Genomic DNA, 19,659 nt, shown 5'->3' with positions numbered 1-19,659 from the left:
CTGTCCTCCTCCTCCTCTTCTTCCTCCTCCTCCTCCCACCCAAATTCAGAGCTTTTATTTCTTTCCTAATGGGTTTGCACGCATTATTTGCTTTTACATTGATTCCCATGGGAAAAATTGCTTCTACTTACAAACTTTTCTACTTAAGAACCTTAAGTTCTTAAGTAGAGATACCACTGTATTTTGTTTGTTGGGTGCCTTCAAGTAAAGGCCAGGTTAAATCCCTGCGGTTTTCTTGATGAGGTTTTTAAGAAATGGGTTCAGCAGTGAAATTCAGCCAGTTCTATCCGAATCAGGCGAACCGGAAGCGCTGCTGGGTATAAGGGCGATGTGTTTTTGACGCTGCGCACCTAGGCAGAAGGTGCACGCTCACATTTGCAAACCAGGATGGGAAGGGAATCTCACCCCTGAATGGGTTGCCACCAGTGGTGGGGTTCAAACTTTTATACTACCGGTTCTTTGGGCGTGGCATGGCTTAGTGGGTGTGGCAGGGGAAGGATACTGCAAAATCCCCATTTCCTCCCGATCAACTGGGAATCGGGAGGGAAAGAATAGATGCGGGCAGGGCCAGTCAGAGGTGGCGTTTACCAGTTCTCCAAACTACTCAGAATTTCCACTACCGGTTCTCCAGAGCTGGTCAGAACCTGATGAATGCCATCTCTGGTTGCCACTTTACTTCCCAGGGCTCAGAGAAAGGGACCAGGCCAACTGGTCATCCAGCTGGCTTGGGCCTAAGTTAGGGTTAGAAGAAGTAGTGGGCTGCTGCATGGACGGTCCAGTGCGCAGTCCCAGTTGGAAAAATGAAGATGCGCTCCCTGTCCCTGATATGTGCATGCCCACGCGAGATTCAGCTTCTGCGCATATGCAGGAAGCGAAATTTCATGACCATGACTACTATGACTACTACTCTCTCTCTTTTTTAAAGAAAATATAATCTTTATTGGAAATAAATAGGGGAAGGGATATATAAAGACAATACGAATCTTGATAGAAATGTATATGAATTTAGAGTATACAGTTATAAATCAAAACACACGCTTTCATATATAAAAGAAAATAAGGCTAAAGAGAGAGAAAGAGAAGGAAAGAAAAAAGGGAAAGGAAAAAGAAGAGGAAAAATTAAAAATAAATGAAAGAAGAAGAAAGAAAAAGAAAGAAAGAAAGAAAGAAAGAAAGAAGAGTTAAATTCGTATGTATAAATTTATCAGATGTCGTAAATGGTGTCAACTTATTTGTTGACCCGATTACTCTACAACTTTTAAGATCTTTACCATCAACTTACTAGATGAAAGTTTTAAGTTTCTATACTTGAGTTAGAGTTTAAGTTTTGTACTAAGACTGATTGTATTACCTAGTTTGGTAATGAAAGGTTTGCAAGAGAAATACCAAGAATGCACCATAGTCATTGTCATCGTTGTTGTCATCGTCCTCCTCCTCCTGCTACTACTACTACTCTCTAGCACTGATGATGTTGCCTAGTTTGGTAGTGAAAGGTCTGCAAGGAAACCACCAAGAGAGCACAAAGGACCTCATAGTTGTCCTCCTCCTCTTCCCACCTCCCCACTCCCTTCTAGCATTGATCATATTACCTAGTTTGGGCAATGAAGCATCTGCAAGGAAACAGCAACACTCAAAAAGCACCAGAGACCCCTACCGTCCTCCTCCTCCTCTCCCTTCTGCCACTGATCATGTTAGCCAGTTTGGTAGTGAAACATCTTCAAAAAAAAGCATTGAGGACCCCACAAACCTTTGCATGCCCTTCATAGTAGGCGTTCGCCCATCTTGCCATCCCTGTCTCCTCCCTTCTCCTCCCTCTCCCCAAAGCCCTGTGCAGTTGACTTGTTTTGCTTCCTTCCCCCAGGGGATAGTTGCAGGCCCAGACACCACCTCCTGTGTGTACCAACCTGCAATCGCCTCCTGCCATCCAATTGTTTACTCCTCTAAAGGAAAATTTGCCCATGAGTCCTTGTGGCACGATTGCCACTTGCTGTTAACTACTGGCTTCGTTCACCTGATCAAATCCTGTGGCTTTTTTGTTGGTGTTGTTGTTTTAAAAGAAACTAGAAAATAAGACAGAAGAAACTGCAGTGTGAGATTTATAGCCACACCATTTGTTTCCAGGGCCAAAGGAAACTTCTTGCCTGGATCCTCCCGGGGTGTTTGCAAGCCATAGAAAGGAACACTGTGTTTGTCTGGTTTATCACAAGCAGTGATGGGGGTTTGGGGGGGAACACACACAGTGGGGGTAGTAGGTTTATGCACTATTTATTGAATACTTAATAGTTTTTTTATTTTTTACATATATTTATTGATTTTTTTAAAAAAAAAATTAACATGTTAATGCTTAACAGGTGGATCAACATCATATATTTACATTCGTCTCAATATTTTTTACAATTATACATTTCATCTTTAATTACGTTTAAAATAGGAAATAATTAAATGGTATGTTTTTACCCATAAACACTTTAATCATTTTAATCATTATCTAGAACCAAACTTTTCTAGCAATTAAAGAAAATTGCTTCCCCCCTGACCAGTGAATGTTTCTTAGTATGACTGTCGAGTGAATTGTAAATGATAGTTTTTTAAATCAGAATTTTAAGGATTGTTTTTTTAATGTATTATTAATTGGATTGTTTATTACTGTTTTCTGTGTATGCTGTGAGCCGCCCCGAGTCCTTGGAGAGGGGCGGCATACAAATCCAATGAAATCTTAAATCTTAAAATTGAGCTACTTTCCTAATCTGTTATCATACTGAATCTTGTGGGTTCAGTACAAAATCTTAAAATGTTCCTGTGCTCCCCAACCAATAATGTTGTCTATCATTTGTCCTTTTTGTGGCTATTGTGACTTAATCAACTGGCAAAGAGTCCAAGCACCTGTTTGAAAACTTATCTTGGTCGGTAAGCCAGCCCCACCCAGTCACATGACCTTTAAGCCACCTCCAGTCACATGATTGTCAAGCCACTCCCACCTGGCCACATGGCCACATAGCCACTCCTACCTGGTCACATGACCATCAAGCCACACCCGCACAATCAGCAGTAAATTTTTTGGCAGTCCATCACTGATCACAAAGGATGGTCCCAGTTTTCTGCTCAGCTCCATGCCTTGTCCCCACCTTAATTTTGCAAAGTTGGGGGAAGGATAGAAAGAGGATCTTTGCTCTGTTCGGGGTTTGGTTAATACCCCAATCAGCTCTGCCCAAAGTTTCCCACCTTTGCTCGCATGTTACGTGGGAAATTAAACATTGGGAATGGAATGGAAAGCAATGGAAACTGCAGTTTAATGTTTCCAAATGTAAAATAATGCACTTGGGGAAAAGGAATCCTCAATCTGAGTATTGTATTGGCAGTTCAGTGTTGGCAAATACTGAAAAAGAAAAGGATTTAGGGGTAGTGATTTCTGACAGTCTCAAAATGGGTGAACAGTGGAGTCAGGCAGTAGGGAAAGCAAGTAGGATGCTTGGCTGCATAGCTAGAGGTATAACAAGCAGGAAGAGGGAGATTATGATCCCACTATATAGAATGCTGGTGAGACCACATTTGGAATACTGTGTTCAGTTCTGGAGACCTCACCTACAAAAAGATATTGACAAAATTGAACGGGTCCAAAGACGGGCTACAAGAATGGTGGAAGGTCTTAAGCATAAAACGTATCAGGAAAGACTTAATGAACTCAATCTGTATAGTCTGGAGGACAGAAGGAAAAGGGGGGACATGATCGAAACATTTAAATATATTAAAGGGTTAAATAAGTGAACACAAGAACAAGGGGACACAATCTGAAGTTAGTTGGGGGAAAGATCAAAAGCAACATGAGAAAATATTATTTTACTGAAAGAGTAGTAGATCCTTGGAACAAACTTCCAGCAGATGTGGTTGGTAAATCCACAGTAACTGAATTTAAACATGCCTGGGATAAACATATATCCATCCTAAGATAAAATACAGAAAATAGTATAAGGGCAGACTAGATGGACCATGAGGTCTTTTTCTGCCGTCAGACTTCTATGTTTCTATGTTTCTATAAAGAATCGGAAGAAGTGATCTGGGTGGCTGCATATTTGAAATGTGAGCATTTGTGCACTCTAAACACAGACAGTGGCACAACACAGCACACAAACACACATAAACACAGAGGTTATGTCTAATGCAGAATTGATTTATATTTTTAAAGTGCAACATGTAAATACAGTGCATACAGAACTGAATTACGAACAAAATAAATCAATCAAATCATATTGTTGTGTGCCCTGCTTACAAGGAATGAGGGAAGGGGAGGGAGGGAGGGAAGGAAGGAAGGGAGGGAAATAAACAATTTCATCATGATCTTTGCATGAATGTTAAAATGTTAAGACAGTTCAGGAAACCTAATGGGGCATGTCTTTGGTCTTCTATGAAGTAAATATTCATTCCAGAATTTGTGAGAAAAATAAATGCATCTTTTTTCTATATATCCAACACAATGGCCTATTTAAAATCTTCATGTCTTTCAGATCTTGATGTCTGCGGACTAGAAATTGGATAGTCGTGTTTTTTGGAATCATGCATTTGAGATTTTTTTTCTGGACAAAGGTCCTGCTAACAATAAATAGGTCTAATTGCAATCCAAAACCGTTATAGTTTATGACAATCTGCTCACGGCTAAGAGAGAGTTGCGTCACTGGCAGCCTTATTCCTCTAGCTAGCAAGGAGCCATGCTGAATTCATAGCTGGATTCCCACACCACACTTAATTAGATCAGTGAAAGTCCAAAGGGCTTTTGCCTTTAAAACCCCTTTTTTGGAACCACTGGAAGATTTCCTTCCTTCCTCTGTCCCTCCCTTCCTCCTCCTTCCCATCTCCTCCCTCCTTGCCTCCCACTTTCTTGCTTTCCTTCCTGTCCTTCCTTTCCTTCCTTCTTTCCTTCCCTTCTTCTTCTCATCTCCTCCTCCCTCCCTCCCTCCCACTTTCCTGTTTGCCTTCCTTTCCTTCCTTTCCTTCCATCATTCCCTTTCTTCCTTTCCTTCTTCTCATCTCCTCCCTCCCACTTTCCTGCTTGCCTTCCTTTCTTTCCTTCCTTCCTTTCCTTCTTCTTCTCATCTCCTCCTTCCTCCCTCCCATTTTCCTGCTTGCCTTCCTTCCTTCTTTGCTTCCTTCCTTCCATACTTTCCTTCTTCTCATCTCCTCCCTCCTTCCTTCTTTCCTTCTGCTCTCCTTTCCTTCCTTTCCTTCTTCTTATTTCCTTCCTTCCTTGCTCCCCCTTCCCTCCCTCTCTTCCTGTTTTTTCCTTCCCTCCCTCCCTTTCTTTTGTCCCTACTAGTTCCCTTCGCAGCTAAGCAGGGATGTTCGTGCAACACACATAATGAAAGAGGAGAAAGCTTCAATCACCCAACTGCAACACCATCTTTCTTTCCGTTCCCTTCCTGCTAAGCCCTTATTGCCAAGCCTGTGTCTCTCTCTCTGTTAGAGAACCTCGTGAAAAATCTATTTTAATATTTAATGCCCCAAATCTCAGGCTATCACCAGATCTCAGGGGATTCCAGTGTTATTACATGACAGCTGAGAGGTGAGTTTGCCAAACTCTCACAAAATGTGAAATCTCTTGAGATCTGAGCTGTGCTTAATTTTTTAAAAATCATTATTACAGATGGGGGATAGGAACGATGAAAAGACTAATAATAGTAATAGTGATGCAGCTTTAGTGAATAGTTTGACAGTGCTGAGGGAATTATTTGTTTAGCAGAGTGATGGCATTTGGGGGAAAAAGCTGTTCTTGTATCTAGTTGTCTTGGCGTGCAGTGCTCTATAGTGTCATTTTGAGGGTAGAAGTTGAAACAATCTATGTCCACGATGTGAGGGGTCAGTAAACATTTTCACAGCCCTCTTTTTGACTCATGCAGTATACACGGAACCAACTTCCCCCAGATATCAGAGTTGCCCCCACCCTCCTTGCCTTTCGTAAGCTCCTCAAAACCCACCTCTGTCGTCAGGCATGGGGGAATTGAGACTTTCCTTTCCCCCTAGGCTTATAAAATTTATGCATAGTATATCTGTATGTATGATTGGTTTTTCTTAAATTGGGGTTCTTAAATTACTTTTAATATTAGATTTGTTTATATTGTCTTTTTTTACTGTTGTTAGCTGCCCCGAGTCTGCAGACAGGGGCGGCATACAAATTAAATAAATAAATAAATAAATAAATAAATAAATAAATAAATAAATAAATAAATAAATAAATAAATAAATAAATAAATAAATAAATAAAACAAAAAACAAAACAGACCCTCAATGGAAGGCAGGTTGGCAGCAATTGTTTTTTATGCAATTCAGTTTCTGCAAAAAAAAAAACCAACCCTGCAGTTTCTGCAGTTCTAATCCTTTCAATCTGGAAGCACTACCTATAAATCTGGTACATCATAGGACAGTGATGGCGAACCTATAGCACGGGCGCCACAGGTGGCACGCAGAGCCATATCTGCTGGCACGTGAGCCGTTGCCCTAGCTGAGCTCCAAAGTGCATGTGTGTGCTGGCCAGCTGATTTTTGTTTCTCACAGAGGCTCTGGGAGGGGGGTTTTGGCTTCCAGAGAGCCTCCGGGGGTTTGAGGGGTGGCATTTTTACCCTCTCCTGGCTCCAGGGAAGCCTCTAGAGCCTGGGGAGGGTAAAACATGAGCCTACTGGGCCCACAAGAAGTTGGGAAACAGGCCGTATCCATCCTCCAGAGGGCATCCAGGGGGGCAAAGGAAGCAGTTTTCGCCCTCTCCAGGCATTGAATTATGGATGTGAGCACTGGTGCATGCACAATAGTGCGCGCACACGGTCTTTTGGCACCTGAGGGAAACTTTTTTGCCATTACTGTCTTAGGATTTTTGGCTAGCTCTGTCAAAGCAACCTTCTCTCTAAGATGATTCTGATGCATGATGTTCACCAGACATGTACCAAACGGCAAGTCCCCCTGCATTGGCTCCCGATCAGTTTCCGGTCACCATTCCAAGTGTTGGTAATGACCTATAAAGCCCTACATAGCATCGGACCAGAATACCTCCGGAACCGTCTTCTGCCGCACGAATCCCAGCGACCAATTATGTCCCACAGAGTTGGCCTTCTCCGGGTCCCATCAACTAAACAATGTCGGTTAGCGGGCCCCAGAGGGAGAACCTTCTCTGTGGTGGCCCCAGCCCTTTGGAATCAACTCCCCCCCCAAGAGATTAGAAACCCCCCACCCCACCCTCCTTGCCTTTCGTAAATTGCTAAAGACCCACCTATGTCGCCAGGCATGGGGGAACTAAGATACCCCCAGGCATATATAGTTTATGCCTGGAATGATTGTGTTGCATGGTTTTAATGTTGGGGTTTTAAATGTTTTTTAATATTAGATTTGTTATGCTGTGTTATTTTGTTGTGAGCCTCTCGGAGTCCACGGAGAGGGGCGGCATACAAATCTAATAAATTATTATTATTATTATTAATTATTATTCTTCAACCATCAGGATTCCCCCTGGGTCTGCAGAAACATCTGCACTGCTCCCACGAGGGATGCTTCCCCTAATGGACGTTCAGAAAGGCCAACTGGCCACTGATGGAGAATGGAGGGAGGAAGAGCTAAGCCCCGTCTCTGCTGTTCCTTGCCATGTTGTTTATCTCTCTTCCTCCTGCTTCCCCTGGGCCCCTAAGGGCCTGTGCTCCTCCTCTGGCCAACCCTTAGGGGAAATTAGCAGCTAAAGGAGAGAGGTAATCAGCATTGATAAACAATCACTGGGCTCCAAATCCCATGATACACGGCCAGGCTGGCTCTGGAGAACCTCAAGAGAATTCACAACAGTTGAAGATGGACGGAAAGCAGAGTTGACATCAAAGGGGTTCAGTAGAGAAACAAAAATAAAGGTCCACAGCTTCTGGTTAGGAATTCCTCAGGGGGAAAAATACAGATAAATGATTAAGGGGGATTAATATCTCTCACTTTTGGTTCATAAAACTTTGGAGTGGGGTGGGTGAAGTGCCTTTTCAGGCAGTCGATACACAATATTTATTTATTTATTGGATTTGTATGCCGCCCTTCTCCGTGGACTCGGGGCGGCTAAATAATCCTCTCCCCCTCCTCTCCTCTCTTCTCTTCGTTCCTCTCCTCTCCCCACCCCTTCTCTCCTCTCCTTTCCCCCTTTCTCTTCTCTTTTCTTTGTTCCTTTCCTCTCCTCTCCCCTACTCTCCTCTTTTCTTCTTTTCTTTCCTCTCCCCTACTCTCCCCTCTTCTTTCCTCTCCTCTTCCCACCTCTCCTTTCTTCTCTTCTCTTCTCTTCGTTCCTTTCCCCTCCCCTTTCCTCTCCCCACCTCTCTTCTCTTCATCCCTCTCCTCTTCCCACCTCTTCTCTCGTCTCCTCATCCCTTCTCTCCTCTCCTTTCTTCTCTTCTCTTCTCTCCTTTCCTTTCCCCTTCCCTCCTCTCTTCTCGTCTTCCCTCCCCTCCCGACCTCTCCTCTCTTCCTTCCTTCTGTAGATTGCTCCCGGTTTGGACAGGTAATTAGTGCTGGTGGTAGGAGGCTCCGCCCACCCAGAGGGCTTCTGCGCATATGCGCGCACATGAACTTGTTGGCGCTCTCTCTTCCTCCCTCTTAACCAAGCTTTTTGTTTCCCTCCCTCTCAAGGATCATCCACGAAGATGGCTTTTCTGGAGAAGACGTGAAGCAGTACAAGCCTGTGATCTATAGCAACACTATTCAATCCTTGGCAGCTATTGTCCGTGCCATGGACACGCTGGGCATAGAATACGGGGATAAGGAGAGACGGGTGAGTCGCAACCTAGATAGCAACAAAGAGATGGTTTCAGCTCATAAAATCTCACCTGCCTCTTGATCCTCTTGGTGATACATTTCACAGAGTATTTTCATGGAAAGAGATTGAGAAGTTACTTCCCTTGGCCTGTCTGGATGAATTTTACCCTGCAAGTGTGTTTCTCTGCATGGGGCTACCTCCGAAGAGTGTTTGGAAACTGAAAATTGTGCAGAATGCAGACACACGAGTGGTCATGGGCCTGCCCAGGCAGGCCCATGTTTCTCCAACACTTTGTGGTCTGCGTTGGCTGCCAATTGGTTTCCGGACTCAATTCAAAATGTTGCTTATGACCTATAAAGCCCCACATGGCATCGGACCAGATTACTTGTGGGACCATCTACTGCCACATGAATCCCAGTGACTGGTTAGGTCCCACAGAGTTGGCCTTCTCCAGATCCCATCAACTAGACAATGTCGCTTGGTGGGGCCAAGTGGAAGAGCCTTCTCTGTGGGGGCCCCCCGGGCCTCTGGAACCAGGTTCCCCTGGAGATTCGTACTGCCCCTACTCTCTTCCCCTACCCAGACTCATTTATGTCACCAGGCTTGGGCCGATTAGACCTTAGCCCCCCTGGCCAACAAATGATTGTATGGTTGCTGTACGAATGGGTGTGATTGGTTTTACTATAGCTAGGGATTTTAATAGTTATGTAATTTTTAATTTAATTGGATTGATTTTCATTGTAACTTACTGTTTTTTTATATGTTGTAAGCTACCCCAAGTCTTCATAGAGGGGCGGAATAGAAATCAATCAATCAATCAATCAATCAAAATTAATTGATTGATTGATTGATTGATTGATTGATTGATTGATTGATTGATTGATTAATTTCTAGTGCGGGGATGTCAAACTCAAGGCCTGCTGGCCACATCCGGCCCATAGGGTGGCTCGATCTGGCCAGTGATGAAATCTACTTAATTTCCCTATCAGTTCGGAAGCGCAATGCTTTGTGCCCTGTGCATGCTTTTTCACCCTCTGTGCATGCCCAGAAAACGTTGCGCATGCACAAGGGGGTTAAAAACAAGAAAGTGGCAACATCCGGGTGAGTGGGTGGAGCCTCGCACTGCCACTGCTACTGGTTCTCTGAACTACCAGCCGGTGCCGCTACCTGTATGCCCGAACTGGAGTGTACGTGTAGGATTTCACCACTGGATCTGGTCCTTGGGGCTGCCCTGGAAACAGCAAAGGACTGCCCTGTGGTGCTCCTGCCAGCAAAAATTGAGTTCAGGGGGGTGGGGCATGTTTTGGGGATTGTTATGTGTTGTGTCTGGTCTTTAGGTGTGATGTGAATTTTGTTGTATGGGTATACTGTGTATATGCTTACAATGACAATAATAATGTATTTAATTTAATGTCAATGCGGTCCCCCCAGGCTCCATTTTCACTGGCAGAGGGCTGGTGGAGGCCATTTTAGCCGAAAACAGAACCCAAGAGGACAATGTATTCCCCCAGCCCCAACCGAGCCACCATAGGTGGCCCCTGATATGAGTCATATCCAGTGAAGGGCGACCAAAATTTTTACTACCACACTGTGGGCATGGCTTATGCAGGACACCCTGCATCTTCTTTCAATATCTTCCAGTGCAAATTGGGGGCTCTGGGGTGGATTACTAATATCCAATATTACTAATATTGGAATAATAATAATAATAATTATTATTATTATTATTATTATTTATTAAATTTATTTAATTAAATTTGTATGCCGACCCTCTCCGAGGACTATGAATGATGCTCAAAACCAATTCTGTTCACATACAGTACAGATGCATATTTTAAAAAATAATTTATATATATACAGTATATAAATTATATAAATTATATAAATAATATGTCACATTTTTTTTGCTGAATTTGAAAATTAAGGGAGACTAGGATAGATCTATTTCGGCCTTATTTTGGCCTCATCAGCTAGCCATACCCACTGGGACTTGAACCTGCAACCTTTGCCTTGTAAGGCAGATAATTATCCTCTAGGCTACAGTATCCAATCCCTTCATATATATATATATGTAGATTGTTCTAACTATATTTACAGCAGCACAAAGCTTACAACTTCAGCCTGATGATGGTGAATATGATTTCACCAAAACGTCGCATAGACATTCAAAATATTACACGGGGCAAAACCCGAACTCAGAACAATCTACATACTTATACATATATAAGAAAATAAAACTTAAATTAGGGTTAAAAACATCAAAATTATAAATTATGATGAACAACAAAAAAAGGGGGGAGATTGCTAAAAAAAAAAAAGGAACAATTAGCTTCGGATTCGTGGTTGCATTAACACTAGCTTTGATTCACGCACCTACAGAGGAATGCATATTTATCTGGGTAATTTATTCATTGTAGCTGTGCAGATATGCCCCAGTCTCCATTGCTATGCAGAAATAAATTTACCTCCAAGTAAATACCTATAAGCTCTGTGCAATTCTTAGCCGATTTGCTGATACATTTCCATGATCCCTCTCAGATGGCTCAGCTGTGCTCTCTAATTATGAGGGGTGTGTGTGTGTGTTTAGCTGTGAACTTATTCCTGGAAGCACCAACAATTATCCACATCTTGATCCTCTATTTCTTTAATTATTCCACTGCAGTTTGGCATGCAGCGGTGTTGTGCTGCGAAACAGCCGTTACTCCCTGCCGTCTCTGATTGTGCTTTGTGCTTTGTGGTCCTAGCAAAGGTTTGATTCACACACCTGCAAACCACAGAGTTGCCTCATCCAACGCTGGTCAGGCTCGAATTGGCAGAACAGGTGGACCACCCCCAGGGAATTGGTTTAGCAGTTTCAGAAAAATAAAGAGCTCGGTCCTTGACATCCTGACTCACTGAATCACTGCTGTTGTAGGCCTGCACATGCTCGACATGTCACAGAGGAGCATGAGGTTAACGCAACCATAGGGAAAGTTGGCATTGGGCGTTCTGGGGTTGCAAGGACAAAGGAGAAGATGGTAAGATGAGTCTTCTGCTCAGCGAATGGTGGTGGAGAACCTGCCGACTTCCCTTGAGTCTTCGGGCATTTTTCTGTTCCGTTTGTCCAATTTGACGCCCTTGCATATAATTTTAAGGAGTTGATGTCCTCCTGGATCTCCAGCTGAGACTAGAACAACATCTTGTGAGCCTCCCCGAGTCTTTGGAGATACATACAAATCTAAATAATAATAATAATAATAATAATAATAATAATAATAGAAACATAGAAACATAGAAGTCTGACGGCAGAAAAAGACCCCATGGTCCATCTAGTCTGCCCTTATACTATTTTCTGTATTTTATCTTAGGATGGATATATGTTTATCCCAGGCATGTTTAAATTCAGTTACTGTGGATTTATCTACCACGTCTGCTGGAAGTTTGTTCCAAGGATCTACTACTCTTTCAGTAAAATAATATTTTCTCATGTTGCTTTTGATCTTTCCCCCAACTAACCTCAGATTGTGTCCCCTTGTTCTTGTGTTCACTTTCCTATTAAAAACACTTCCCTCCTGGACCTAATAATAATAATAATAATAATAATAATAATAATAATAATAATAATAATAATAAATCTGTCAATTGCAAAAAGCCGCTTTACTGGGATCAGCACACATTCTAGGTGCTTGGGAAGCGCCCGACTGGTGATGAAATACAAAATCCAGCATAGTGATCTCGTTTGCTGTGTTGTGTTGACAATGGTAATAATGATAATGATAATAATAATAATAATAATAATAACAACAACAATAATGTAATAATAATAATGTAATAATAATAATAATAATAAAATAATATTAATAATAATAATAATATTAATAATAATAATAATAATAATAATAATAATCTTTCAGCTGTGGCCAGGAAGACCTTTGCACAGGTTCACCAATTGTGACCCTTTCTGGATCAGGAGGCTCTTCTCACAGTCACTCAGTGTTAGACTACTACAATGTCCTCTACATGGGGCTACCCTTGAAAAGCGTTCGCAGACTACAACAGGTCCAGGTACATCCATAACACTCCTACTCTGCGCGAGCTGCACGGGCTCCCAATCAGTCTCCAGATGCAATTCAAGGTGTTGGTTATCACCTTTAAAGCCCTACATGGCTCAGGGCCAGACTATCTTTGGGACTGCCTCCTACCGTATAGCTCCCAGCGACTGATAAGATCCCACGGGGTTGGCCTTCTCCAGGTCCCCTCAGCTAAACAATGCCTGTTGGCGGAACTGCGAGGGAGGGCCTTCTCTGTGGCGTCACCAGCTCTCGAGAACCAACTACCTCCTGAGATCCGTACTGCCCCCACTCTATTGACCTTCCGGAAAGCCTCTAAGATCTGGCTCTGTCAGCAGGCCTGGAGCGTTCATAGGCTTGCCATCACAGTTTTGGGGTCTCCTTCTTGAGCCGGGGGCTGGATTTGAATACCCCCAGGGTCCCTTCCAAATCTGTTATTCTGCATGTTAAGAGTATGAGAGAAAACAAAAAGATATTTCAAAATAATTCACAATTTCAAAATTAGGAGAAGGATACTGTTTCTTCCAAGACATCACCAACACATTATTACGGATCAAAAGCAAAGCTCTATAAAAACCTGTGGATTTTTTTTTAAAAAAGAAAGAAAACAGGCTGAAATATCACCATGTTCATGCAGTCAATAAAGAGGATGCTGTGTTTTTTGAGTGTGTGTGGACGGACACATCCCGAGATGCTATTTATTTGAAAATTTGAAAAACACTGGGTTCCTTTGAAACACCGTCAGAAAGGAGAAATGATGGCCGCTCTTCCCTTGCAAAGAGCAGAACTGACATTTCTCTGCTGTCTAGGATTTCGCACAAAAGAAATCCAAGAAAAACATCCTATCGGAGTCATCATTCTGGTTCGTGGTTTTTCCAATCTGTCGTGTTGCCATGGTTAGACATTGGCGCAGCTCAAGGAGTGGCAGCCCGGCAACATGGCTACAGTTTTATCCCAGTCAAGAAAAGCAGAGCAGGAAATTTTTAAAGAGAGAAATTACAAGGAAAGTAAACTCAGCAGCCCTGCCCTGAGAGAGCCAAGGATTTTGAGGAAGAAGGAGAAATCGAAGTGTTTGATAGACCTCCAAGACTTGAAAATAGAAATAGCATTTAAGTTTAAGTTTAAGTTTAATCAGATTTGTATGCCGCCCCTCTCCGCAGACTCGGGGCGGCTCACAGCAACAGCAACACAATGTACAACAAATCCAATATTTAAATTAATTTTAAAAACCCCACAAGTTAAAACCAATCATACACACTAGCGTACCATACATAAATTTTATAAGCCTAGGGAGAAGGAACATGTCAATTCCCCCATGCCTGACAACAGAGGTGGGTTTTAAGGAGCTTACGAAAGGCTAGGAGGGTGGGGGCAACTCTGATATCTGGGGTGAGTTGGTTCCAAAGGGTCGGGGGCCGCCACAGAGAAGGCTCTTCCCCTAGGCCCCGCCAACCGACATTGTTTAGTTGACGGGACCCGGAGAAGGCCAACTCTGTGGGACCTAACTGGTCGCTGGGATTCGTGCGGCAGAAGGCGGTCCCAGAGATATTCTGGTCCAGTGCCATGAAGGGTTTTATAGGTCATAACCAACACTTTGAATTGTGACCGGAAACTGATCGGCAACCAGTGCAGACTGCGGAGTGTTGGTGTGACATGGGCGAATTTAGGAACGCCCATGATAGCTCTCGCAGCTGCATTCTGCACGATCTGAAGTTTCCGAACACTTTTCAAAGGTAGCCCCATGTAGAGAGCATTACAGTAGTTGAGCCTCGAGGTGATGAGGGCATGAGTGACTGTGAGCAGTGACTCCCGGTCCAAATAGGGCCGCAACCGGTGCACCAGGCGAACCTGGGCAAACGCCCCCCTCGCCACAGCTGAAAGATGTTTCTCTAATGTGAGCTGTGGATCGAGGAGGACGCCCAAGTTGCGAACCCTCTCTGAGGGGGTTAGTGACTCCGCCCCAGGGTGATTGACGGACAGATGGAATTCTCCTTGGGAGGCAAAACCCACAGCCACTCCGTCTTATCCGGGTTGAGCTTGAGTCTGTTGACACCCATCCAGACCCCAACAGCCTCCAGGCTCCAATTTAGACTTATATACCACTTATTTTTTCCCCAAAAGTTGTTTTATTTTTCTCCAAACACACATACAGTACAATATACCTTTTTAAAATTTATTTTGAATAGAGTTTATTCATTTTTAAGTTTTTTTGTAAAAACAATGATATAGTACAGTGTTTCCCAACCTTGGCCACTTGAAGATATTTGGACTTCAACTCCCAGAGTCCGAGGCAAAGTATTCCTCAAAGTTCCAATTTATTAGCAGAACCATGGTTTTTTAAAATAAATTTTATTTACATATATTAATACATAATGACAATACAAAAACAATACAAACGTATAGAATTAAAAAAAACATAATAGAAAGTGGGAGAGTGCACAACAGGCTTGCATAGTGGTATGAACTATATACATTCTCTATAGCCAATTATAGATAATAATCTGAATTGCTTATTAATTAACAGAAAATATAAAAGAATATAAGATAGAAAAAAAGAAAAAAGAAAAGAAAAAAACAAGTAATAGTCTTAATTATTACACATAACTTTATCTTCCTTATACAATAGACTTGCATCAGGTAAGTTTCTTTTACATAGTTAAAAGCTTAAGGTTTGTTTGGTGGGTTTGTTCTTTTTTCAAGCCAATGGTAAAATAGATCCCAGCAATTGTAAAATTGAGATTCCTCATTGTTTCTTAATTCTAATGTTATTTTAACCATTTCTGCACACTGTTTAATTTTCTCCAGTATTAGCTCTGGAGCAGAGCCATGTTGGCACATCTGGGAGAAATCCAAATCTGAAGTCCGGGAGGGTTTCTCTACCCAGTTGAAAGTTCAAGCCCTTGCCCTCACACACCCAAGTTCATTACATTGACCAATTTTCAACTGCCAATGTGTCCATTACTCCCATCAGCTTCCAGGCAGGTACTGAACAAAGAATGACCTTGAGAATCTAGAAGGAATTTGTTATGGCTACATACTAACAATTGGCATATAAATCCAATTAATAGATAAATAATAAGATGCATAGTAGAATAGTATGAAGTGTGGCAGGCCAAAGTCTCCAAGTCAACCATGGCTTCGGCCTGACACCTAGTTCTTCTCTCATACCTAGGTCCCTCAACTGGTCTTCTTATGATTTAGTCTCCAGACCCCTCATCACCTTTCTTGCCCTCATTTGCACTCTTTCCAGGATCTCAACATCTTTTTGGTATCGGGGTGACCAGAATTGGATGCAGTATTTCAATTGTGGTCTCACCAGTTCAATCTAAAGTGTTACTATCAGTACATGTCATCTAATTGTTCTGTCGAGCTCTCTGGTAGAATCCTCCCGAAAATGCACAGATACAATTTCAGACACACACACATTTGAAAATTCAAAACAATGTTCTTTATACCGAAAATGCAAATAAACGAAGCCCTCTTTTTGTATAGCAAAGAGCACTCATCTCCAAACAAACTGGTAATTTGTACAAGTCCCTTATCAGTTCTGAGATACTTAGCTTGCAGCTGTGAGGCAATTCACAGTCCTTCTTCTTTCACAAAGTGAAACACCCTTTGCTCTGGTTTAGTTTCAAAGCGGGGGAAAATCAGCACACAAAGGTCAAAGTCAGCAAAGCAGGCACGAAACACAATGATCAGATAATCCTCCACAATGGCCAAACCCACAGGCTACTATTTATAGCAGCCTCACTAATTACCACAGCCCCACCCAACCACAGGTGGCCTCATTTTCTTTGATAATAATCTCTCAGTTGTTGTTGCCTATGCATCGCTCTCCGCATGCATGGCTGTATCATTAACTCTTGTTCTGAATCCAAGGAGGAGCTAGATAATTGATCTCCTTCTGAGCTATCTGCCACACTCTTCTCCTCCCTGTCACTCATGTCTTCTTGGTCAGAGGAGCCTTCACCAGCAGATTCCACCAGGAGCAAAACAGCATGTAGATGTCTCCCCCACATCCACAGTCCTTGGGGCAGGAGCTGGGCCAGAGCTAACCACAACACTAATGATGCTATCCCTCTGTTGATGCAGGCAAGAACTCATCAAAGGAGTGACCTCTTCATCCAAAAGAGTTCCATTTCTAAATTTAAGGAGACACACTTCATCCAAGGACTACGATGGTCAGGCACATCATCACAAACCAATTACTTTCGATAACATTAGTTTCCCGAAAGACAGGGCTGTGTTGATATCTAATTAAATTTTGCTTCAAACAACTAAAGCTTTCATATTCCTCTTTCTAATTTTAAACCCTTTATAAAAGTAACTGCCAAAAATTGATGTAAAAAATAATAATTAAAAGTAACCAGCGAGAGCAAGAGAAACAGGGTCTGACAGGGTCTAAAATGATTAAATAATTTCAGGAAAAGGTTTCTCAGAATAGGATCCCAGGGAGAAGCACCTAGTCTAGAATAGAGAAACATATAATCCAAAGGCTGGTGGGGGCCATGCAATCTTACAGTCTGACCCCCTGCTCAAGGCAGGACCATCCCATCCCATCTCAGTGTATTTTTAAAATATTTAATATTTTATTGATTTTTTAAAAAATATAAACACACAAACAACATAAAACAGGTGCTTTGTGATTAGTGCCCATCACCAGACAAGCGTTCACACCCCACCACCAAATCGGAGGTGTTTCTTGTATACCATTTTAACTCAAGAGCAAGGTATCTTCTTTACATATTATAGAGTGATTCCAATTTATTCCTTGTAGCTTGGTCTCGGATTCTACTCGCCATATATCATCTTACCCTGTCCCATCATCCCATCAGTTGTCGCAAATCAGTTTCATTAACCGAATTCATCCTTTTATCCCTAATTTCAAATTGAATATGGTCCATCACGTACCGGTACCAAATTTGCATTTTCCATTTTGTTGCGTCCTTCCAACCCAAGACTATTACTGCCTGAGCGCTTTCTATCCCTGCTTGTTTTATTTCTCTAAATTCTCCCATCACATTGCTTTTAACTAATACTGCCATTTCCTTAGTAATTATCCATTGTATATTTAACACCCTATTAATATCCTCTTGCACTTTTTCCCATAAATTCTGCACTACCGGGCATTCCCAAAACATATGCATGACCATTCCTTTATCTTGGCACTCATGCCAACGAATACCTTTAACGTTCTGCTGAAAATATGCACATTGAACGGGTGTGTAATATCACTTACGTAATACAGTAATACCTCATGATACGAACTTAATTGGTGCAAGGAGGAGGTTCGTAAGACGAAAGGTTCGTAAGACGAAACATTGTTTCCCATAGGAAACAATGTAAAGTCAATTAATCCGTGGAACCAAAAAAACCCCCGCAAAAAAACGGCTTTTGGCGACTGCTGGGAAGCGGCGCGGCTGTTTTAAAAGGTCGCAGCCGGCCTCGGGGGCTTCCCAGCACCCCCCCTCCGAACCCCGAACCCGGGTTCGGGGGGTGCTGGCAAGCCCCCCAGGCTGGCTGCGACCTTTTAAAACAGCCGCGCCGCTTCCCAGCTTTCTCCCGAAGCCGAACGCGGAAGTTCGGCTTTAGCGTTCGGCTTCAGGAGACAGCTGGGAAGCGGCGCGGCTGTTTTAAAAGGTGACAGCCGGGCTGGGGGGCTTCCCAACAACCTCCCGAACCGAACCCGGGGTTCAGAAAAATTTTGCCTCTCCTTACGAACTTTGTTCGAGTTATGAACCGGCGTTCGGGAGGCTTCTGGGAAGCCCCGCCGCCCGGCTGTCACCTTTTAAAACAGCCGCGCGGCTTCCCGGCAGTCTCCGAACGCCGGTTTGTAACTCGAAAAAAGTTCGTAAGAAGAGGCAAAATTTTTCTGAACCCCGGGTTCGTATCACGAGTTGTTCGTAAGACGAGGGGTTCGTATCTTGAGGTACCACTGTATTTTCCTTCTCATTTCCCTAACCCTTGTACTCTTAGCTTTCCTTATGTTCTCCACTATGTTTTTCATGTCTTGCACATCTACTTGTATTTCACTGTGCCACCATTTAGTCCAGTGGTTCTCAACCTTTCTAAGGTTGCGACCCCTTAATACAGTTCCTCGTGTCGTGGTGACCCCCAACCATAAGTCTAGTGCCAATTCTCCCAACAGAGCTTTGAGCTGATTGGCAGGAAGGTCAGAGAGACGCCCCCACTGTAAACATCTGGTTGGTCAGATTGTAAAAATATGTTCCAAGATGCCAGAATAGAAGCTTTAGTCCCTAATACCAGGAGAAATTTGTCTTTTCCCAGGATCTCAGGTGACCCCTGTGAAATGGTCATTCGACCCCCAAAGGGGTCCCAACCCCCAGGTTGAGAACCACTGATTTAGTCAATCCTTGCATCACATCATCCCATCCCAGTGCAAATGGTTGTCCAGTCTATGTTTGAAAACCTCCAGCAATGGAATGCCCAGCGGTGAGTTTCAAAAATTTTAGCAAGGGGTTCTCTGCCCAGTTTCTGGGTGGGCATGGCCATGGTGAGTGGGTATGGTTACAAGGAGGGGGGCATTTTTGCCTTCCTCGGGCTCCAGAGGTTTTCCTTGAGTCTCCGGGAGGTTGAAAACAGCCTCCCCAGACTCTGTGGAGACCAGAAATGGGCCCATTTCCGGCATTTCCAAACTTCCAGTAAGCCCATTTTTGCCCTCCTGAGCCTACATATCCGCCCTGCACTTATCTGCCTCTAAAACAGGCTTGTAGGGACTCCTGGGGGGTAGGCAGAGTGGAGTGGGTGGGGCAAGGCAGAAGTGGGATTTGGGTGTTCTCCAAACTGCACAGAATCTTAGCTAGAGATTCTCCCGAATAGTAATGGGCAGCCAAA

At 43.1% G+C, this 19,659-nt stretch overlaps 1 protein-coding gene across 4 annotated transcripts in view; it reads left to right on the top strand.

Annotated features, from left to right (window-relative positions):
* The window catches only part of LOC139171960 (guanine nucleotide-binding protein G(o) subunit alpha), a 215,297-nt gene that overhangs the window by 127,024 nt on the left and 68,614 nt on the right, over positions 1–19,659 (top strand). For all 4 annotated transcript variants that reach the window (XM_070760503.1, XM_070760504.1, XM_070760505.1 and 1 more), the window contains one exon: positions 8,629–8,770. In XM_070760503.1, the coding sequence (XP_070616604.1) occupies positions 8,629–8,770 (142 nt within the window). The remainder of the gene's footprint in view (positions 1–8,628; positions 8,771–19,659) is intronic.

This window comes from Erythrolamprus reginae, chromosome 9 (genome assembly GCF_031021105.1).
Source record: "Erythrolamprus reginae isolate rEryReg1 chromosome 9, rEryReg1.hap1, whole genome shotgun sequence".
NCBI lineage: Eukaryota > Metazoa > Chordata > Lepidosauria > Squamata > Dipsadidae > Erythrolamprus > Erythrolamprus reginae.
This window is presented reverse-complemented; position numbering and strand designations above follow the sequence as displayed.